We start from the raw sequence: 24,299 nt of genomic DNA on the forward strand, positions 1-24,299 counted from the left end.
TGTGGAGGGAGGGAGGGGGGTGATTGAGAGAGAGAGAGAGAGAGAGAGAGAGAGTGAGGGGAGGGATTGAGAGAGAGTGAGGGGAGGGATTGAGAGAGAGTGAGGGGGGAGAGATAGAGGAGACAGCAGTGGAGGGAAGATAAATAATAACCCATAGGGGAAATGTTATATCATAGACTGAAGTGCAGAATGACGTCCATAGGGCTTACCTCTATAGACATGGCCCTGTTTTTGCTCTTGGTGTGAATCTCCTCGATTAAGAGGTTCCCTGTCCCGCTGCTGCCGTTATTGACCGGAGCCTGGGTCGCCAGCTCTAGGTGGGCAGCAGGGGTTTTCTTCTGCTGGGCAGGGCTTCCCCCCTGGCTGGAGGGGTTGGAGTTTGAGGCCGAGGTGGTGCCAGTGGAACCCTTGGCTGAGCTGGGGGAGTCCCGGCCCTGGCTGTGGGTGGGGGTCGTGGGTGGGCTGGGCTGGACCAGCAGGGCTGCAGACTGCTGGGACTGCTGCATGTGGACCGGAGCACTCTGGACGTGGTGGATGACCATGGGGGAGGAGGGCATGACCACCTCAGACCTGATGGAGGAGCTCTGGGGCTCGGGGAGGGCCGAGGGGGAAGCTGGAGGCTCCACTGGGGGGTCGGAGTCCACTGTGGTGGTGGTGGTGGTGACTGGGCTGCTCTCTGCTGGGGTTGGTTTCACTGAGGCACACATAGCAGGGTCAGATCCCTTCAGCAGACCCTCTGTAGCACATCTGTAAGGCATAGAGGGCAGGATAGACTTACTATTAGACTTATAAAAATCAGGTTAAATTCTGCTTGGAGGATTCTGTATTTTGTGCTTATTCCCTCCTGGAATATTCCAACCAGGATTTCTGAAAATATATCCCCCCCCCCCCCCCCAGTAAACTGACCACCAGCAGCCAAACACTAGTTAATCTAAACTGTATCCCAGTAAGGTTAAACACATACTGTAGCTATGAGGACATGCTCCCATGAAAACATGCTTCAAATCTCCTAACCTCATAACATAGAACAGTACATACAGAACTTTGGAACTTTGAAAGAACTACTGCACCATCCAAGCTTCTTTAGCCTGAAAACACAATAAACCTCCCAAGTGAATTTGGCCCAAACCCAGCATCAAAGTGAGTGTAATCATCTCTGAAGTGCGGGGTGAGAAATGCACTGACGGGACGAGGTAATGTAGATTAGTTTGGCTGCGTTGTGTGGTGCACCCTTGGAAAAAGTGTTGACGACCCACAGAGCAGAGTGTCTCTGACAGATGTTTATATGGAAATGGAATGCCGCAGGGAGCAGTGTTGCGCCCAAATTAATTAACTTATCGGTTCAATGGAGAGCTAAATTAAGATGGACGCCACCTCTGTCCATTCCGCATGACCCATCGGATGGGATCAGAGCCAACACCTCGCCAGCATAATCAACTGTTAGTATCCCTTACACTATAGTCATGCTCCCCACTGTCTGACTTCTCTGAAAGCTTCTGTTTTCCATCCACTCCCTCTGTCTCTCTTTTAACCTCTCACTCCCTCGATTCCCCCATTCTCATCGACGGGGCTGTAGTGGAGCAGGTTGAGAGCTTCAAGTTCCTTGGCGTCCACATCACCAACAAATTAACATGGTCCAAGCACACCAAGACAGTAGTGAAGAGGGCACGACAAAACCTATTCCCCCTCATGAGACTGAAAAGATTTGGCATGGGTCCTCAGATCCTCAAAAGGTTTTACAGCTGCACCATCGAGAGCATCCTGACAGGTTGCATTACTGCCTGGTATGGCAACTACTCGGCCTCCGACCGCAAGGCACTACAGAGGGTAGTGCGTACGGCCCAGTACATCACCGGGGCTAAGCTTCCTGCCACCCAGGACCTCTTTACCAGGCGGTATCAGAAAAGAAATTGTCAAAGACTCCAGCCACTTGTTATGTTCATGTTTTAAGTATCTCTATACGCTGCTGCTACTCTCTGTTATTATCTATGCATAGTCACTTTAATAACTCTACCTACATGTACATATTACCTCGACACCGGTGCCCCCGCACAATGACATTGACTCTGAACCGGTACCCCCTGTATATAGCCCCACTATTGTTATTTACTAGTGCTCTTTAATTATTTGTTATTCTTATCTCTTACTTTTAAAAAATAAGGTATTTTCTTAACTGTATTGTTGGTTAAGGGCTTGTAAGTAAGCATTTCACCTGTTGTATTCAGTGCAAATTTGATTTGAGTCTCTACCCTTCTTTTGAAGTGGGTACTTGTACACTCCCTCTCATGGATTTAAAAAGAATGGACTGGGGTGAGGAAGAGAACCCCCAGCCATGCTTGCAACAATAAAATGCTTTTAAATGCATGAGGGGGAGTGAACAAGTGCACACTTCCGGTCCCTCCCTGGTTCATGTACCTCCTCAGGCTACTGAGTGTCTCTGTGAGGCTCTTGACTCGCTTCAGCATGCTGTCCAGTTTGTGGGGCTCCTCCTTGAGGAACTTCACAGCCTCCACCTCCACCCTCAGCACCGCACGCATCCTGGTCTGCAGTGACGGAAACTCCCCTGAGAAAACACACAGGAAATACCATGTTTCAGTTTTATATTTTCTATTCATTTCACCAACCTTCATTGGAGGACATCTTTATTAGTGTGCTGCGTCAGCAGAACTCTACTGTTATTCAAAATACCTTTTTCGAAGTTTATTCTCATTTTGGACACAAAAGCAAATTTTCTTAAAAAATATATATGTTTTCCAGTTGTAGCATTATGTTACCCAAATGTTATTATACTGAACAAAAATATAAATGCAACATGTTTGTGGCATTGTGGTGTGTGACAAAACTGCACATTTTAGAGTGGACTTTTATTGTCCCCAGCACAAGGTGCACCTGTGTAATGATCATGCCGTTTAATCAGCTTCTTGATATGCCACACCTGTCAAGTGGGTGGATTATCTTGACAAAGGCTACACTTTACTAACAGCGATGTAAACAAGTTTGTGCACAAAATGTTAGAGAGAGAAACTTTTTGTGCGTACAGAAGATTTGTGGGATCTTTTATTTCAGCTCATGAAACATGCGACCAGCACTTTACATGTTGCATTTCAATTTTTGTTCAGTATAAATTAATAAATTATATTATCGGACTTCTCACCTGTAACTGAAAACCCTAGCACACAGAAACCTATGGAATCCATGGCAACGCACATCATCTAAGGTACTGTATGGGTCTTAAAAGTAGGCTATACTGTACTGCAGTCTTACCTTTGAGTCCTGCCAGAGATTCTCCCACTCTCCTGAGGCTAACGGCCCCTTCCTCCACATGTTTCAGTGTCACAGCTCTGTGAGCCCCCGCCGAGCCGGTCTCCCTCTTCAGAGTGTCCACATACAGCTCAAGCTCCCTACACACACAGACAGAGAGGACATTCAAAACCACCAGCTCACCTCCATTCCTAATTGGCATCATTTTTGATCACTCCTCACCTCTCCACCATTAACTGATGTGTAACTGATGTGTGGTGAGGTTTGTGCCATAAATGGTTGCCACACATTGGTGGTGGATGAAGTGGGTTTCCCTCTAACTCAGCTCTACATAAATCCATTCAAACATTTAAATAATTTCGTCTCCATTGCTACCAAACGAGATACGGCGGCACCGTCAAATCCCTGACATACTAGAGATGCTAAGAGATCAGACTTGAGAAGTGTCACCTGAAACACTGCCTCCATTTCGACACTAGAGGGCAGACAATACTAATTGAAATCTTACGGGCACAGAGGGAGCTCCAGTCTGAGGTAACTGAATGACAAGTGAAAAGACAGAGGGCGTGACATTTTTTGTTGTTGATCAAATCAAACAATGTTGTATTTAATAAAAAAAACAAGAACATCTGGGCGGTAGGAAAGTCAGCCCTCAACCTTAATAGCCAAAGTTGCCTTTAGTCGGACCACGCTGCACTTCCTCTACGTGAGTCCGCTCCGACTGGATTGGGTTACTTGCCAAAACCTCAACTGTGTTCACATGGAAACTGGGTTTATTTGTGCGACCGCTTCCTTACATAGGATCCTATCGGTTTGATGCACTGTATCCATGGGATCCTGAGAAGTCAACTCCAAGGGGAAATGTGCTGGGTGGATGATAACACCGTGTGCTATTCTGAACTGCATGAGAGAACTAAATGGTGACTTTTTGTTGTTGTTGTTGTGACCAACTTCCCTTGAGAACCCGTAAACTTTTTGTAAAGTTGCTCTCGATAGGGAGTGAAGAAGACAATAACCACTGACGTCGCAGCCCTCTTATGTCAAGGACTCTTGATGATGACTATGGAAAAGTTCAACTGAAGAGCTGACGGGGGGGGGGGGGGGACTGTTCTTTCGTCGAAAAAGAGCTATACAGGAGTTCAGAAAGTAGAGTGTGAGTCTATAAAGTGTTGCGGCATTAAAATACACTTCTAAAGATAGCTTGACAAACACTTGTGATGTCCCAGGGATCATCTATTTGAGGAGGCTTCATGGGCACTCAACTCTCTCTCATCTTTCTCTATTGCTCAAGGGCAGTAGGATCACTGGCTTAGTGCTGACAGCTGGCTCAGATCTAGCCTCTTTGACGGGCTTATGATGACTGGTAAACGGAACTGACTGGAAATAAATAGGAGTGACCAGGGACAGACTGGGACCAGAACCCCCCCCACACACACAATTGGTCCCCAAACAGGAAAACGTTTTTCCTCGAGGCCCCCATTATTAGCCAAACAATGATCATTCTGCACAAAAGCCCCACTTAAGACCAACCCACTGTGCTAAAGATGGACCAGCCCATCCGGGCATTTCCCCCGATCTTCCCTATGACCAGTCTGTTTCTGGAGTGATTTAATCGAGCCTAGGATTGGAAATGCAGGAAATGCACGTGCTTAAAACTATGGAATATCCTGTAGGGCCTACTGACATTTGTGAAAAAATTACGCAATACACGACATCTTCACTGACCTTCCTTTGACATCCTCATGTTATGGACCCTTGGATTGCTGCAGTAGTTGTAACAGTGATAAACCTTGGTCGTTTGTCGCCTCACTTTCTCTCAGAGTTATTTTTAGAACCCTCAGCAGACACTCTCCCAGGTTGTATTAAATTGCGTTTCTCTCCGGAGGAGAAGGCTACGTCTTTTCACACCACATTCCCTGTCACGCACGCAGCGCTTCAGCCAAACAGAGCTCATTAACGAGCCATATTTAAAACACTACAGCAGGCCTTTGCTGAGTAAGACCTGGCACTGCGCCAAGGAAAACACAGCTGAATCCAGCGCCCTGCGCCTGCCTGATTAACCCAGAAAAACCAACGTTCAGGAAATGCTCCTATCGTGATGTTTATCGGAGCATATGTTTACCGCTTTCTACCCAGGCAGTGCTATGACCTTGCCTGTTAAATATCAGAATTAAAAGGATTCAATTACCGTTCCCGATTGGCAAACCACGACGAGTGAATTCAATTAAGAGTATGCTGTGAATAATTGCCTGCCCAGGCTGCCTGGTCCTATACTTCAGTGATTTCTGGGCTTGAATGAGAGATAGACATGGCCTGCCGGTACCTGTGAGCTATGTTTGGAAGGTGTGTACTTGTAGTTAGTCAGTAACACCTGGGTCGTATTCCCTAGCAACCAAACGAAACGGGCCGAAACAGGGAGGGACCTACATGAGTTGCTACACTGCCCCCCCCACTCACTCTTACCCTAGTTGGTTGAACACCCTCTCCTCCAAGCCCAGGTACTTGTGTCTGTCCTCCTCCACCAGGACTCTCTGTCTTTGGACCGGGTCCTCCAGACGTCTCATGGCCTCCGCCAGTTTCAAACTGATCTCCTGCTCAGCCCGCTTCAGCTGCACACGCAGAGCCTCCTGGTTCTGGAGCTAGGTAACACACACATACACACACGCTGAGTTTTGTGTTTCTTAGCCAATACAGATAGAAGGGGTTGAAAAGTAGCTGATAGACAGTAGTTGAATGGCTGGGAAGCAACGCTTGACAGCTGATATCAAATTGATAACCAATAACAGTAGATAGGGGCTCCCTGGGTGATGTTTCCCCTCGGTACAGATCTAGGATCAGCTTTCCCTCCCCCAATCCTAACCTTAACCATAAGTGGGGGAAATGCTAAACTGACCCAAGATCAGCATCTAGGGGAAAAATAATCCTACTCCTAGATACAGCACTGGTAGCGTTACCTGCAGCTGTCTCATCTGATGGAGCTGCAGCCGAAGGTCCGAGACGTTCTTCTTGCACTGGAGCAGGTTAGTCTGGAAGGGGGTGGAGCCTGGAAGTATGGGGGTGGAGCCACTTTCAGAGGGGGGCGTGGCACTTTTGGGTGCCAGGACAGGGGAACCTCCTGAATAAGATCAAATCAAATAGCCACATTTAAAACCACCACAAGCTAGTCAGTTCCTCACTTGTGATAACAACACTGGAAAGAAAATATAGATTTGGCTAGAGGGCTCACTTGCCACAAACATGCTTTATCTAGCTGTATAAAAACTGATTGAGTACAATAAATAAATAAAAAATGGGAAAACATGAATCCATAGCATTTAGTTATTCATATTGTAGGCTATGCTGTAGAGGTTCATTCACAATTACATAAATCCCTTTCACAATGTGATGGAAACCCTACAGATTTTGGAGGAAGCACGTGTAACAGTTTAACTTTAGTCCGTCGCCCCGACCCGGGCGCGAACCAGGGACCCTCTGCACACATCAACAACAGTCACCCACGAAGCATCGTTACCCATCGCTCCACAAAAGCCGTGGCCCTTGCAGAGCAAGGGGAACCACTACTTCAAGGTCTCAAAGCGAGTGACGTCACTGTTTGAAAGGCTATTAGCGCGCACCACCGCTAACTAGCTAGCCATTTCACATCGGTTACACACACAATACATAACTCCCTTATTTACTGCAAATGAAATACCCCACAGTCAAAAGTGCACATGCACGTAGAAAGTAAAATGTCTCCTCTGAGATTGAATGGGTGGTGTAATGTATTAATGTTTTCTCCCCTCCTTTTCACGTTCTGCCTTGTGTCTGTGTGCGTCCCAAATACTACCCTATTCCCTATGTAGTGCACTACTTATGACCAAGGCCCATAGAGAAGGTGGCAATACAAAGTGGTGCACTATATAGGGAATAGGGTGCCATTTGAGATGCAACCTCTGTGAGGCATTGGCCTGGCCACAGCCCAGCACTCGCCTCACTCGCCTTGCTCATTTCCAAACACATTCTCCACAGCTGCGTTGGTTCCTGATTTAATATTCCTAATGTTAAGTAATGAGGGCCTGTGCTTCCCTAGGCGTCTCCCCCGCTGCCCACAGGAGCACACGGGTACTTACATTGGCAGTGCTGACTGAAATAGACTGCCAACCGCCAACCTCACCATGACTACATCCCAGATGGAACCCTATGCCCTATGTAGTGCACTACTTTTGACCAGGCCCCATCAAACTCTGGTCAAAAGTAGTGTACTGTATAGGGAGCAATTTGGGATGCAATCATTGTGAGAAAGAAGAGACAGGAGACGGGTTTGTCTGCTGTCGAAAACAACCACCAGACGTAATGTCCTCTGGCTTTGGAGACTGACGACAGAATGACTCTTGACAAGCCATGCCAACTGCAGTCTGTATTGACAGTAACTGAAGTTGAATTCAATTACACCGTTTCTCCCATTCAGAATGGAGTAGTATGACCTATGACCTTTGAAACCTGAGTTCTGTCTCTGGGGCGCTTGTTGTCAACAGGTGGGAGTAGCACAGTGTCACTAAGCCACTCAAGTCCCTTAGCGGAAGAGAACAAGTCCCTGCAAAGTGTCAGAACAATGAGAGAGTAGAATGTTCTGAGTGAATGAGAGAGAGCGAGAGCAAAAGAGCGAGCGAGAGAGCACTACTTCCACAAGGTCTGCATCCCAAATGTTACCCTATTCCCTATGTAGTGCAGTACTTCTGACCGGGGCCCATCAAAAGTAGTGCACTATAATGGGAACTTGGTGCCAATTGGGACACAACCATAGTAGAGCCCTGCAGTGGGGCTAGAGAACACAGTGCTATTGTCACTTTGTAATCCCCCTCCAACATTCACCACATAGTCCTCTCATAGTGAATGACAGCTGCACAGACCTGAAGTGCAGGTTCGAATGAATGCTGCTCATGTATGTCACACTGTCTGTGTCCCAAATGGCACCCCTTTATATGGTCAAAAATAGTGCACCATACAGGGAATAGTGTGCCATTTAGGATTCATCCACTGTTTGGAGACCGAGAGGATGCTCTTGTGATGGGGACAGCTTATGAAGTAACAACAAGGAAATATTTGAGGAATCAGAATTATGAGCCATAGTCAATTCTTCACGTTCTGTATATCATGAATGGGAACAATATGCAAAGGGAAACCTGTAAGAAGAAGAAGAAGAAGAAGAAGAAGAAGAAACCCAAAGATGTGAGGAGTTGCTTTGGCAGCAGCCGCATAAATACCGCTCTGTTTTCATTCCCGCCGCCCTCGAGATTGCATTTCTCTTATCGAACTCTCATCTACCCTGACCGCTAGCTAGACAAGATTGAATCATCTTGGCGGGATCGAGAAATAATACATCTCCCTTGTTTTAATTAATGCTTTTAGCAGCACATATTCAGTTAGTAGCTTTTTTGCCTCCCTCCCCTGCCTAGAGTGTATGACGAGAGAGGATTTGAGGGGAATATGAGTCGGCGAAGAGCAAAGACACCTGTCTGACTGACTGGGTGTTTTAGTGGGGCAGTAGGGGAGAGCATATGGCAGACTGTGTTGAGTGACATTAAGAGACTTGTCTATGCAATGCATCCTGGGGGGAAACTTGAGGGATATGCAACAGAGAACTGTACCTCTAAGTAGATCATGGATGCGTCCCAACTGGAACCCTATTCCCTATATAGTACACTACTTTGTGTCCCAACTGGAACCCTATTCCCTATATAGTACACTACTTTTGGCCAGGGCCCATAGGGCTCTAGTCAAAAGTAGTGAACTATATAGGGAATATGGTGCTATTTGGGACGCAAACCATAATGTGATACATGCAGAAGGGTAATAATGGTCCTCCTGACCTGCACTGGGTGCACTATGAACCGGAGACGCTTGCCTTGATGTCTTCATGGGTCGTTCACTATGCACACACAGAGAGAAAGAGACATTAATTCTGTTGAATCACAATAGAAGAGAATTAATGCAAAACCATGGGAACTGTCCTGGAGTTAGGGTTGACATATATTAGTAAAAGCATTGTAGACGTACAGACAGCCATACAGTATGGTTGGACAGACTGACATAGACGGACAGGTTAACATGATGACTGTTTGGAGCAGTCTGTTCCCATAGTAAGCCATCCCATTTTCATTCCAATCACGGTGCCCACATTGAGATTGATGATTGGAAACTCAAGCAAACACAGTAGCACAAGATCTCCACAGAGTAGGTTGAAATGCAAAGATAACTGCAGCCAGTCAATATCAGACCCCTCGTCCACACTATTTCCCCTCGACAATGTTCACCTAGGCTGGTAAAATTGAGAGCTAGTTTATCTGTTATTATTTTTGTCCACATTTGCTGGGGTAACCTGCGCTTATCTCTGAGAACTCAATGTCCCACGCTGCCTCCCTTCTTCATCTTCTTGCTTACCTGAGAGCCTCGTTGGTGCCACTAGTGTTTGGGGACTTTAAAAGTGCATGCTGAACAAGACCAGTCAAGCTGGCAATCTGTTGCTCCATAGCCTTCATTCGCTGTCTGCAGGAAACATCAGAAAATCAAGCTTTTAACACTGGGGCTAACTAGGCGTTAAAGGTGGCATTTCTAATATTTAAGTTAGGAGTTACTTCTTAAGTTGGGAGTTACTTCCTAAATACTACCGGAATCTTTTTCATGCCAGACGTGTTTGCTTAGCGATCAAATTAGCGATATAACATTAAAGCATAGAGTGGGTCAAGTACAGGATTTGGAGAATATTTTCTATCTTAGAACATTTATGAATATCTTAATGAATAATTTATTGATTTGTCAAGTAGATGGGGTTTCTGCTATATAAACAACAGTTAAACACACTGTTAAAGCAATAACTGTAAGTGTTCCAAGCTGTCAAACTACCGTGCTAAGGCAGTGAATTCTCGATTCAGGCACAAATAAACAATATATTCCAGCTAACATGGTCTAATAACATGTCTGCTTTGCCCACCTGGAGTCTGCCTGGAATAGTCTAGAAAAACAAGTGGGCTAGCCTGAATTTCTAAAAACAAGACAAGGGCTGTCTAGTAGATTTAGCCCAGAGGTTGGAGATGAGTTGGACCTTAGGGTGCACATTGTGGAATAAAACAAGAGACTGTGCCACTCGTGGCCTGTGCCTGGATGAGAGATTACGCCGGCAATGCGGAGAAAACCAAAAACGGGTGAAGAAGGATCTTTATGCTTGGTGATTGCTTGGTGACCAGTGAGGCTTAGACATAGAGAAGCACTGTGTTTTCTTGTCACCACTTATGTAAGGGCACAGGAGGAAGGAGAAAGGGGGGCGCTTAAAGGGGCTAGATGAGGACAAGAGAAATTACTGTGATCCCGACTGTACTGCCCCCAGACAATGTACTGTAGAGAAACAGACAGTTAGCTATGTCTCCCCGGGCACTGAAATGTAGTCTTCTTGTACCTATTTAGCTGTTATAGAGCACCGTACCTACAGTACCAGTCAAAAGTTTCGATACACCTACTCATTCAAGGGTTTTTCTTTATTTTTGCTATTTTCTACATTGTAGAATAATAGTGAAGACATCAAAACTATGAAATAACACACGTAATCATGTAGTAACCAAAAAAGTGTTTTATATTTGAGATTCTTCAAAGTAGCCACCCTTTGCCTTGATGACAAATTTGCACACTTTTGGCATTCTCTCAACCAGCTTCATAAGGAATGCTTTTCCAACAGTCTTGAAGTAGTTCCCACATGCTAAGCACTTGTTGGCTGCTTTTCCTTCACTCTGCGGTCCAACTCATCCCAAACCATCTCAATTGGGTTGAGGTCAGGTGATTATGGAGGCCAGGTCATCTGATGGAGCACGCCATTTCTCCATGGTCAAATAGCCCTTACACAGCCTGGGGGTGTGTTTTGGGTCATTGTCCTGTTGAAAAACAAATGATAGTCCCACTAAGCGCAAACCAGATGGGATGGCGTATCGCTGCAGAATGCTGTGGTAGCCATGCTGGTTAAGTGTGCCTTGAATTCTAAATAAATCACTGACAGTGTCACCAGCAAAGCACCATCACACCTCCTCCTCCATGCATCACGGTGGGAACCACACACGTGGAGATCATCCGTTCACCTACTCTGCGTCTCACAAAGACACAGCGGTTAGAACCAAAAATCTCAAATTTGGACTCATCAGACCAAAGGACAGATTTCCACCGGTCTAATGTCCATTGCTCCTGTTTCTTGGCCCAAGCAAGTCTCTTCTTATTGGTGTCCTTTAGTAGTGGTTTCTTTGCAGCAAATCGTCCATGAAGGCCTGATTCACGCACTCTCCTCTGAATAGTTGAGATGTGTCTGTTACTTGAACTCTGAAGCATTTATTTGGGCTGCAATCTGGGGTGCAGTTAACCTCTTTGGGCTGCAGGGGCAGTATTGAGTAGCCTGGATAAAAGGTGCCCATTTCAAACGGCCTCGTACTCAATTCTTGCTCGTACAATATGCATATTATTATTATTATTGGATAGAAAACACTCTCTAGTTTCTATAACCGTTGGAATTATGTCTCTGAGTGAAACAGAACTCATTCTACAGCACTTTTCCTGACAGGGAGTGAGATTTCAGAAATCTTGGCCCCTGGTCCCAGGTCAGTTTTAAGGTCCCTGTAAATGCTATGAGGATACAAACACTGCCTACGCCTTCCTCTAGATGTCAGTTAGAGGTGACAATTTGAATGGAGTCGATTGCGCAATCAGGGCCTGTATAAAAGACCACAAGGCGGAAGTAGCTTTCTTTTCTTCCTGCGCCTGACGCACGATGGACGTCGGACTGGCTCTCTTTCCAAGCTTTGGTTTAGCCACTTCTATATCGCCGGTCATGTTTTTACTCGTTATAGGTGTTAAAAACATCATAAGGTAGTTAATTTAAACCGTTTTATAGCAATTTATATCCGTTTAGTGCGATTTTGAGGCATTTCTTTGTGACGCACTTTGAAGAGCTGGGCACGTTTCCAGTACCGGTCGAACGTTAGTGGCCATTTCGACGGGACAAGAGGACATCTTTCGACCAAAAGACGATTAGACCCGAGAAAGGATACATTGCCCAAGATTCTGATGGAAGATCAGCTCATAGTAAGAACTATTTATGATGATAAATCGTTGTTCTGTTGAAAAATGTTAAACGCATATATCGCCATTTTTTTTTGTGTAGCTTCGCTTGGCGAACCCTGTATTGCACAGTAAGGATAATTTTAGAAATGTAATTCAGCGATTGCATTAAGAACTAATTTGTCTTTCGATTGCTGTCCACCCTATATTTTTTAGTAAAGTTTATGATTAGTTATTCATTAGACTAGATCACTGTCAAAGATGGCGGCCGACATTTTCGGCCCAGGTTGGCTACTATTCTCATTGTATAACCACGGTTTTTTGTGGCTAAATATGCACATTTTCGAACAAACTCTATATGTATGTTGTAATATGATGTTACAGGAGTGTCATCGGAAGAATTCTGAGAAGGTTAGTGAAAAAATTAATATATTTTGGTGATGATAACGATATCGCTCTCTTTGGCTTGAATCAATGCTCGGGTAACGTTTGCATATGTGGTATGCTAATATAACGATTTATTGTGTTTTCGCTGTAAAACACTTAGAACATCTGAAATATTGTCTGAATTCACAAGATCTGTGTCTTTCCATTGCTATGCGCTGTGTATTTTTAAGAAATGTTTTATGATGAGTAAATTGGTAATACACGTTGCTCTCTGTAGTAATTCTAGTCGCTTTGGTGAGATTTGTGATGGTGGCTGCAATGGCAAACTATGATTTATACCTGAAATATGCACATTTTTCTAACAAAACCTATGCTATACAATAAATATGTTATCAGACTGGCATCTGATGAAGTTTTTTCTTGGTTAGTGGCTATTTATATCTTTATTTGGTCGAATTTGTGATAGCACCTGATGGAGTAAGAAACTGATGGAGTTAGAAAAGTGGTGTCTTTTGCTAACGTGGTTAGCTAATAGATTTACATATTTTGTCTTCCCTGTAAAACATTTTAAAAATCGGACATGTTGGCTTGATTCACAAGATGTGTACCTTTCATATGCTGTATTGGACTTGTTAATGTGTGAAAGTTAAATATTTAAAAAAAAAAATCTTTTGAATTTCGCGCCCTGCACTTTGAGCTGGCTGTTGTCATAAGTGTACTGATATCGGGCCAGCCCGCCTAACAGGTTAACTCTAATGAACTTATCCTCTTCATCAGAGGTAACTCTGGGTCTTCCTTTCCTGTCGTGGTTCTCATGAGAGCCAGTTTCACCATAGCGCTTGATGGATTTTGCAACTGCACTTGAACAAACTTTCAAAGTTCTTGAAATTTTCCGGATTGACCTTCATGTCTAAAAATAATGATGGACTGTCGTTTCTCTTTGTTTATTTGAGCTGTTCTTGCCATAATATGGACTTGGTCTTTTACCAAATAGGGCAAAATTCTGTAAACCACCCCTGCCTTGTCAAAACCCAACTGATTGGCTCAAACGCATTAAGAAGGAAAGAAATGTGTCACGTGTGCTCCATCTCAGGCCTCTAGGTCATCAGGATGCTCGTTATGACACACGCCTGTCACCATCGCTACGCGCACCTGCGCGTCAACAGCTGGACTCCATCACCTTCTTGATTACCTGCCCTATATATGTCACTCCCTTTGGTTCTTTCCTGAGACATTATTGTTTCTGTTCCAGTGTCATGTCTGTGCGTTGTTTGTGTTAATTGTTTGTATTTAGTTGCATTTATTTATTAAAACAGTCACTCCCTGAACTTGCTTCCCGACTCTCAGTGCATCATTACAAAATTCCACCAACTTTGAATTAACAAGGCACACCTGTTAATTGAAATGCATTCCAGGTGACTACCTCATGGTTGAGAGAATGCCAAGAGTGTGCAAAGCTGTCATCAGGGCAGAGGGAGGCTAATTTGAAGAATCTCAAATATATATTTGGATTTGTTTAACAGTTGTTGGGTTACTTCATGATTTCATGTGTGTTATTTCATAGTTTTGATGTCTGCACTATTACTCTACAATGGAGAACATTGTCTAAATAAAGAAAAACACTTGAATGAGTAGGTGTGTCCAAACTTTTGACTGGTACTGTATAAGGAATGCTCCTTGTGCATGTAAGTACAACTCCTGCTTGAAGGCCACTCTGTAGTTATAAAGTAAATTATCTAAAATACCCTTTTTGTTTTACATGTGAAGTACCTTCTCACTAAAACACCTTTCCCCCTTTCTTTCCTATACTCCTGGGCCATTTAAAATGGGGAACGTAGGGCTCTGCTCAAAAGTAGTGCACTATAAAGGGAATAGGGTGCCATTCGGTAGCCGTCATGGTGTTTGTACCGTGCAGGTGGTCCTAGTGATCTGTTCCCCTGATTTGGCTGTTTCAGAAAGCCCAGGTCTTATCCAACCAACCTGGTCAATATTTTCTTTGGTTTTCCTGAGCGGTGCACACATAGACCCCTCGGCCCCCTCACCCTCCTAGCCCTCCGGTCTAATGCATTCCAATGAAACCACATATGATTGTATGGCTGGAGAATGTCCCTCGTGTCCTCTCCTGTGTTTGTGTGTTCTGTTCTTAGTGCAACCAGAACCAGCCTAGTTGAACTAGCCTCAGAAATGACTGTCGGAGGGCCGGTTTAGATCATCTACACGGGCATGCAGACAGTGTGTTATTAAAACAACAATACCACAAGATAACATGATAATATACCGTCTGAATATGGGGAGTGAGGCACTATTCAATTACTGCAGTGGCTTGGTTTGCTCTGTCAACTATGGGGCACTGAGTACACCAACTCTCTTCAACTGGAATAAGCTACTCGTACAAATAGAGCTAGTCACACACATACCTAACTGGTGTAGCTGAAAGACACAATAAGACAAGACAATACATAACAATAACACATTGTTATAATAGCCCACTGTGCTAAATGTGATGATCTTGACAGGATGGGCCAGACACACAGAGTGTGTGTGTGTGTGTGTGTGTGTGTGTGTGTGTGTGTGTGTGTGTGTGTGTGTGTGTGTGTGTGTGTGTGTGTGTGTGTGTGTGTGTGTGAGACAGGGCAGACCACGATGTCTCTGACATGCAGTGGTGATGATGAGACACAATCTGAGCTGAGATGAACACAGAGCAGCCCACGGTCACAGTCAGAATGGTGCAGGAATGCAGTGTTAGGTCATCCATGCTCCCATGCAGTATCATACCCTTTCACTGACCCCCACCCCACACTACCCCACCTGTCCCAACTTAGGTCCCCCGGGTTGGCTTACCGTGTCTGTGGGTCGTTGGCTGGAGGGATAGGGCCGTGACCCTGGAGGTCCGGCACAACTGGAGATGCCATGTTACTCCTGCTTTTGACCACTTCCTCCTTCCTGAAGGTCTGGCGAACAGGCGAGGAGCGCTCCAGGGGAATGCCGCCATGAGGAGGCGTGGCTCCATGGATGTCAATCATCCTCACTTCTGCCATCCTGTGGGGGGAGGGGGGCGGGGTCTTGGAGCCCAGCGTGGGCAGCTGGCTGTCTCCGTACTTCCTGGACTTCTGGCGGTAGAGTGAGGGTTGCTCCATGGCCTCGGTGGGGCTGGGCCCGCTGTAGGAGCCTGTGGACCGGATGGAGGTGCGGTGGTAGCTAGCCAGGCTGCCGTGGTCCACCATGTCCCCAGGAGGAGGGTGCCCTCCATGGGCAGGGCCGTGGCCCATCCTCCCCTCGTGGAGAAGGTACGGGTCAGCGTAAAGCCCCTCTCCCCCTCTCACCAGGCTGTGACTCTTACCGCCCATGTCCTCATCAGGCTTGACGTCCCGCCTCTCCAGGATGGCGCTGGGGCAGGGCGACACGGAGCGCACGGGAGGTGTGGCGTTAGATATGCGCTCCCGGGGCATAGTGGCGCTGCAGGGCATGGACCCCGGGCGCGGGCCAAAGGGGATCCGGGAGGGCGAGGGGGGTACGGAGTGGGCCGTGGTTGGGGACAGGGAGCCCTGAATGGGGTGGTGTGGAGGGTGGCCCATAGGGGGGTGTCTGGGGGGGTGCTGCCCATCTCTGCTGGCATACATCATCTCTCTGTGCATCTGGAGGAAACCAAAATCATGTTATTACTACTTTAGACATTAGTCAACCATGTTTACCAAACACAGTAGCGTGTCAATGGAGGGTGAAGTTGCGCCACTAATGGTTAAGGTTAGGAGTGGGGGAAGGGAAACTGATCCTAGAGCTGTACCTAGCGAAAACTTTACCTTGGCACATCAGGTGTCACAGACCTCAGGTAGTCGGCCATGACACCTCCCTTTGCATGTCTAGGAGCTAGAGAGTTTCTATATATATATTTTTTTTAAATGTGTGCGAGGTCACCCCCAAACGCACCATGTCAGCATCCCAAATAAAACCCTATTTCCTATGTAGTGTACTACATTTGACAGGCTACTCAAGGCCCATAAGGCTCTGGTCAAAAGTAGTGCACTAAGTAGGGAATTAGGGTGCCATTTGGGATGCAAACCATTACTCTCTAACCCAGTTAGGACAATAAGGCATGAGAAACCAAGGATTATCATGTGAATAACTCCCATCTGGGGCTGTGCTAAGGCTCGACGTGAAGCGTGTTATATTTACAATATCTGCAATTACCTCTGGCTCACTGTGTGGCCTTATCTGTCCCACTCTTGTTTGTGGAGATATGCTCTGATGACGGCCGACTGACCAAAATTAAAAACATTTTAATTATTTCATCCTTCCACCAAACGCTGTAGGCTGGAAGTGTGCAGAGACTTTTTCCTGTTTCTCCAGTTTTGCCTTTTGCCTCCAGCACCTTTACAAATCAGCTCTGAGTGTGAGGTAGATTCCGCCTATTATATAAAATGGTTATCAACATATTTAAAAAAAAATATGAATGACATGTTTTTATTAAAAACTTTATTTTAATGAGTACATTTGTTTTATTTCATCCTTCCACCAAACGCTGTAGTCAAGGCCAACTAGGAAAATGAGCTGGTTGTCCATTACAAAAGTTCTAAGCAAAAAGGGTTGCCATGCAGGCAAGCTACTTCTCCTTTGCTAGCTAGCTAACTAAAGCCAACACAAAATCACAAGCAACATGTGATAACATGAAACTACACATGTGAAATCATGTGTTTTTTCTGTAAGCATGGCATGTTGTAGAAAAACACTGCAACATTATCGCACAGGTCGGAGAGGCAGGCAGCTGTTGCAAACCAAACGCTAGCCTAGTAGCATTGGGAAATAATGTCTAGACACTATTGTCCAGGGGAGATTAAGTTTATAAATTGTCTGGCTGAGCTGTGGGATAGTGGATAACTCAAAATGGGTTTGGTTTTGGCTCTATCATTTTTTTAAACCTTAAATGCATTATAAAATAATCACATTATAATGATTATAAAGCTTTTTAATGGAAATTCCAAAGCCAAAAATAGCGAACATTCAATTGCCAAAACATAAAAAATATTCCACGGTCTCTGTCAGGTCTACATTGGGTAAATATGGAAAAATAGGAAATTACAATGAAATAATACAATATTTCAGTTGACTATATTATATTTATTTAAATACTTTATTATTTTTCATTAAAGTCATCTCTGCTCCAGGCAGTAGCAGTCAGCCAGCCAGACCATCTTTACGCACTCCCCATGAGGTACTGTCTTTAGTCATCCTACTGAGACTGTCATCCTATATAGCCTGCCTAAGTATGCTGCAGAGTTGTTCCTCAAAGTAGATAAGGCATACTTTCACAAACTGTCTCTGTCCCTCTCGTCATTGTCTTACGTAGATTCCTCCATCATGCGGTCTATGTGAATCTAACCTAACGTAGCAGGAGTAAATGCACGTCTCCGCCCTAACAATGGAAGTCATTGTCCCAAAGGCGGGAAGGCAGACGGTAAACTTAGGTCCAAAATAAACCCATAGAAACACATTGCGTTTATTTTGGCGAGATTTTGGCGAGATTTAAACCTCTCACTCTTCTTCTTCCCCTCTGATCTGTCTCTGTACGAGCCAGAAAACACAGGCGCAGTGGATTATGGTCATTGTAGTTAATTACCACGCTTCTGACCTGAACTAGGTTGAATATTTGCATAATGAAAACTACAACTCCTTTCAGTCCAGCGTCCCACATAGTTGACTTGATTTCTCTCTAGAGAAACAGCGCGTTGGGCGGTACATTTTTTTTTTACTAAATGGAATTCAAGTAATTGAATCGACGTCGCTCAATTAGTTGTTGAATAACCCAAAAAACAAAAACAAATGTTGGTTAATCGCTCAGCACTAGTTGACAGGCATTACCCAGGGATTGTTGTGAATAACTCCCTGCTCTCAACCATTCAGCATCCAGAATCCAAACAACATGTTTTATAAATGGTTTTCAACCATATGTTTAGAGAAAAGAACATCGCATCAGCACGTTCTCAGGTTGAGAAAAACTGTTGATCTTAAGTTCTGTTAAGGCCACAGGGATACTTTCCCCCCTATCAATATTTTACTAACATTTCACAGACACCCCACATAGACTATACCCCCAGGCTTCTAAAATAAGATTTGACATGAAAACAAGATTTTGGGATAAGATAAGGTTTTGGGATTTTGGCAGCATATTCCCATTTCTTTTAAACTAGAAGATTACTTTGAGTGTTTCTTTAAGGTTCATGCAAGCTTGTGAGCTCAATTGCCCCTGGTTGCTGATAACAGTGGGTCTTTAAAAACAGCCCACATGTGAAAACACAGAGAGAAGGTTTTCAACTATGTGCCTAAAGGCAGGAAAGAAGTAGCTGGTAAATTAACAACAGGTTCCGTTGTCTGGCACAGCTTTTTTTAAAACAGGCAGCTTGGCCTGCAATGACCACCCATGAAGGACCCCAGAGTACCTGTGGATTTTGAAACTAACGTCATTTAGCTACAGCGGAGTTAAAGGAAAGGCATGACTGAAGCAGCTCTCTGATTTATGGAGTTAAAAGTTAAAAGTGGAGGGCAGAGAGTATGTGTAGCTTTACACAGAGGAATGTACGGGTCAGCGTTGTGAGAGAGAGCTCATTTCTTCAGGATGCACTACTACTGCTGTGGTTTAGTGTTTCTTGTGGCCAGCCACCTGCTTCGGAGGCAAATGAATAGTCTAACATCAATCTAATTATCTGATCTGAATCAACACAATGCTTCCACATACTTTACGTACATTACTTGATGTTTCCGTTACAGGAGCATGGGGTTACTGTACAGTACTAATACATACACATGGGCAAAATGACGGCTGTTGGAGATGTTTTGTATACAGGGACTTTCTTTGACTTGACTACTATTGTGATCTCTCTCTACGTGTTTTGTTGTTCATACTTGAATAATCCACTTTCATCTCCCTGCTCTCTTTGATTAAACACTAAACCCACCATTCAGAGGATTTCATATGGTGGCTGTTTGATGCCCTACGTATGACCACAAAGAGTTCTCTCTGAAGTCAGACAGTTTAAAATGTGCCCTTGCCAAGCTGGTAGTCATTGTATAAGAGAGAGAGAGATATTGCCCATGAACTGTCATCATAACAATGAATAGCCCTATTTGCTCACCCAAGGACTCCAGTGGAGACCAATAGAGATACAATATGTCTCACTAGTTCTCCATCAGAACTCTTTCATGTTCAGCCAATCCTGATTCCTGTGGGTGTGAATCTGGCCTGGTGCCAGACTCTAATAGCCTGGTGTAGTACCCATATGAAACTAGATTGAGCTGACTTTCTGAGACTCTCCCAGACCTGCTGTCCTTCTAATGAGAACCTTAAGGAGGCAGTGGAAAGAAATAGATTGAGGTCTTTAAAAAGTTCAACATGAGCCAAACTCAAACCAAATGTTCCCAATTTCACTGCTTGTTCGTCGCCATTTTCGGATGTGTTTATTTATTTTTTAAAGGGCAATGTTTTATATGTCTGCGGACAAACCTGGAACTCCTGCCTTATAAGGTCATGATATTGAAAACGCAAAGTGGTCTTGCAAGAGGATGAAAGGAATTGCTTACTTCAGGTACAATTGACAAGCCATCACAGACTGCATAGAACAGCTGTGCTTGACTTCATACAACTACTTGGGGCCGTTCTCTTTGTTAGGGCGAAGTATGTAGTACTTTGTCCACCTTGGCAAAGAAAAGAATAATCCTATTAAACCATCAGAGAAACCGTTTTAACATTGAGGAGACATGTGAAAACATTTGACTTTGAGAGCGAGGTGTTTGAACTCAGTAGCTTGCGCTTTCCATTAGTCTCTATTACACGTTGTTCCATAGCCTTTGAATAGAATATTCCCGGACGGATTTTTCTTGAACAATATATAAATAAAGACGGTGTGTTTTCACTTATCAGCCAATGAGTGAGTTTGTCTTTGTTAGCTGTGGATCCAGCCCAGTCTGAGTCTTTGTTCAGGCTTTTGTCTCTTTTCACCTCTCACACACACACACATCAGACGTCACACCCTCCCTATTATGCTGCTCATTGCTGTTCACTTCTAGAAAGAACCATTCAGTAAGCACTTAATCATTTCTGGAACATTAAACATGATTTATGTATTTTATACTGGATCTTTCCTAATGCATGCTCGTTGATAAGCCTTGTGGAGAATGTTAGAATCTTAAGAATTCCCCTTCTAGATTTAGTTTTGGTTTCTACAGATGTAACCTATGACTCATACCTGAAGTGAACAATGGCTTGTTTGTTACACCTAGAAGCAGGAAGGAGGATTGTTTGAGGCTAGCATGTGAAGGTTATTACCCTTCTCACCATGATGTTGTCATCTTTCTCAATGTCCAGCTATGAAGACATGAAAGTACTGAAATGGAAAGGTGTCCTATTTTTGGGGGACTTCCTACTGAGTTATTGACATAGAAGGGATGGAGTTACCACCTATACAAGCAGCCCTAGTCATTGCCCAGCTCTGACCTATTATAGCGCACACCTAGGGACACTTTAATACCTACCCTGTATTCTGATAATGACACTAGATAGATTACCTTTCTGAGTCTGGTAAGAACATTACAAACAACAGAGGATTTTTTTGGACTAGAATAAAATGGTGATGTCTATTTAATAGGCTACTTGACCGTCAGGAATATATGGCTTATGTGCAGTGGAAGTGTTTTATTCCAGTCACCTCTTAAAATTCCCTGATGTAAATTAAGCATCCTGTCTGGTCTGCATGGAAGCATACACTGTAACAGAAAACTGTAAATTATACAGTTATTTTTTGTATTATACTCCAGCATACTGTAAATTATGGTGAATTGTGGGAAGATGTGGGTGGGGAAGAACTGCTGTATTTCGAATGGTACTGTAATTCCACCCCACAGAATACATTACGTATTTTTTTGCGCCAAAAACCTTTTAACCACTAGTGGTGCATGTTATTGTTGTTTCTGTCTCATTAACATATTTTGAGGTGTGCCTTGAAAGAGGCTATACCGTAATTGCTGGACTATTAAGCGCACCTGAATATAAGCCGTACCCACTGAATTTTTTACAAATATGTATTTTGTACATAAATAAACCGCACATGTCTATAAGCCGCAAGTGCCTACCGGTACATTGAAACAAATGAACTTTACACAGCCTTTAAACGAAACACGGCTTGTAACAAAAATAAATAGGCTTTAACGAAACACGGCTTGTAACAAAAATAAAAAATAAATAGCAGTAAACAGTAGCCTACCAAGAAAGTCAAACTTCATTGCGGTGGCGACTGTTTTGGCTTTCAGTCGGATCTGCACAGTTCCAACGTCTTATCGACTCATTAAGGCCAAGCTCCCGTGCAGCAGCTCTATTTCCTTTTCCAACAGCCAGATCGATCGCCTTCAACTTGAAAGCTGCATCATATGCATTTCTCCGTGTCTTTGCCATGATGAGGGTGACAAAATGACTACCGTAATCAGAATGATGGCAAGTTTGAGCGCGCTCGATTTACGTCACATTATGTGACGGTGCTCAGTTTTTTGGCGGCATGAATCTTGTGAAAAAAAAAACAACCATAAATTAGCCGCGTCATTGTATAAACCGCGAGGTTCATAGCGTGGGAAAAAAGTAGCGGCTTATAGTCCGGAAATTACGGTATTTGTTGCACCTGTGAGTGAGAACGCTGCACCAATTTAACTCCTCTGTGGTTATAGTATCCCATCAATTTAAAATGTATAGGGAACAGATTGGAACGGCAGCAAGTCTTAACTGGTTGAGCATTTTACCATGTCTGTTTTGCCCTGTAGTCACTGCCAGTTTGGAAGGCTTTGTTAAGGCCAGTAGAAGTGCAAGTGATATGAAACACCAACTATTCATTAACATTCTGTAATGTTTGTAAACACTTTACCTAGCAGCCATCCTGCTTGCACCAATCCCTTTTAAATTACAGTGAAATACAATCCCCACCTATCAATTAATTAATGAATTCACACCGATTACGGTAGCATACATTTTTTTACAGTATAATACAGTACATTTTACAGTATTGTATTGTGTGTCATTGCACTGTACTTGCTTCGATACCGCATGTATTTGACAGTGTACTGTAATATGAAATACACCATTTTTCTTGCCACTGAGCTGCCTGTAAGCCACTGTAAAATTCCCGGTAACCCCTTTACAGTGTACTAATCACTGTTCCACACATGTAGTCACCATATGAGCATGGCTACCACTAACTTCAATAACCCCACTAATCTAGTTAACCCCCAACACATCTGGAAACAATCTCTTAGAAGAAAACAAAACAAATGGAGACCAATAGCAGAAATACGATCTCACTGATTTCTTAGAGAAGACAGGACAATGGATAGCCCTACTGAGACGTGCAGCAGTGTTCTACCACTCTAAACACTGTGTTTAAACAGGTGCAGGCCTCATTTGGTTACTGTATTTGCTCTTTTCCTAGAATGCCAGTGTTTGGCTTCACAATTAAGAGAGCCGGCTAACACAAGGAGGCATCAGAAAGGCTTATTTGTCTCGAGCATGTTTTAGAAAAACATCTGCACTCTCAGCTTCACATCTGTCAAGAATAAAGCCACTTGTGTGTTTGCGTGCACGCGCAAATTTGCGGGTGTTAAAATAAAAAGTGCTGTGAGTCTTATATCTGAGTGTTGATTCTGGAGGGATTGAAATTGTCGTCATTTTCGGTGAATACATGAAGTGTTAACCAGGTGGTGGTGTTGTTACACGACTGTGTTGAGCTAATTTCCATTAACTCTGGGGCGGCAGGTAGCTTAGTGGTTAGAGTGTTGGACTAGTGACTGAAAGGTTGCTAGATCGAATCCCCGAGCTGACAAGGTAAAAATCTGTCGTTCTGCCCCTGAACAAGGCAGTTAACCCACTGTTCCTAGGCCGTCATTGTAAATAAGAATTTGTTCTTAACTGACTTGCCTAGTTAAATAAAGGTTCAATTTTTTTTTTAACTCGGAGTGAAAAAGACATGGGAGAGGCCTCTTCACCTGCATGCTTTGTTGCAGGTTGCGTTTGTAGAATCGTTTGTTTTAATATCTATGTTTCTAAATAGACATTGATTGATTAATTGAACTTATACTACACTAAGATAAATGACCTAGATGTTTCTAAACTAATCCAATTTGTAAGTGGTTGGACTTATTTCACCCGTTATTGAGATGGTTATGCCAGTTCAGATGGTTTAGGTAGTCTCTTTATCAATCTTCTCTATGTCGTCCCTGGAAGAGGAAACAAGACCGTGGACCGAAGCACGTTTGTTTGAAATGGAAAAACATTGCGGCAGCTATTGGTATAGAAGAACATCGAGACAAAAGCAGCTGCTTTACAAGTGGGATGCAGTGTTGAGCGCTACATCCCGCAGGGTTCGGCTGATTGTACGCAGATTGTGACAGCCGGTTAAATAGCGTCCCTTGAGAGGGCTACAACAAAATGTATGTCTGGAGAAGTGCAGTATTATCATAAGAAGACGTATACTTGGAATGGAGAGGAAAAAGAGAGGCAGAGGAGGTCTAAGCGAGGGGGGGGGGAAGAGGGTGAGCTTGAGTCGGTTAAA

The 24,299-nt window shown here is 44.1% G+C and overlaps 1 protein-coding gene across 8 annotated transcripts in view; it reads right to left on the minus strand.

The window, feature by feature from the left end:
• The window catches only part of LOC120051170 (sickle tail protein-like), a 117,494-nt gene that overhangs the window by 9,550 nt on the left and 83,645 nt on the right, over nucleotides 1-24,299 (minus strand). For 7 of the 8 annotated variants that reach the window (XM_038997889.1, XM_038997885.1, XM_038997887.1 and 4 more), the window contains 8 exons: nucleotides 15,562-16,355; nucleotides 9,682-9,786; nucleotides 9,111-9,169; nucleotides 6,216-6,376; nucleotides 5,725-5,900; nucleotides 3,265-3,401; nucleotides 2,416-2,563; nucleotides 210-747 (listed from right to left, as the gene is read on the minus strand). In XM_038997889.1, the coding sequence (XP_038853817.1) occupies nucleotides 210-747; nucleotides 2,416-2,563; nucleotides 3,265-3,401; nucleotides 5,725-5,900; nucleotides 6,216-6,376; nucleotides 9,111-9,169; nucleotides 9,682-9,786; nucleotides 15,562-16,355 (2,118 nt within the window). The remainder of the gene's footprint in view (nucleotides 1-209; nucleotides 748-2,415; nucleotides 2,564-3,264; nucleotides 3,402-5,724; nucleotides 5,901-6,215; nucleotides 6,377-9,110; nucleotides 9,170-9,681; nucleotides 9,787-15,561; nucleotides 16,356-24,299) is intronic. The other variant, XM_038997886.1, reaches the window with a different exon arrangement.

Source organism: Salvelinus namaycush, chromosome 7, assembly GCF_016432855.1.
Source record: "Salvelinus namaycush isolate Seneca chromosome 7, SaNama_1.0, whole genome shotgun sequence".
Lineage (NCBI taxonomy): Eukaryota > Metazoa > Chordata > Actinopteri > Salmoniformes > Salmonidae > Salvelinus > Salvelinus namaycush.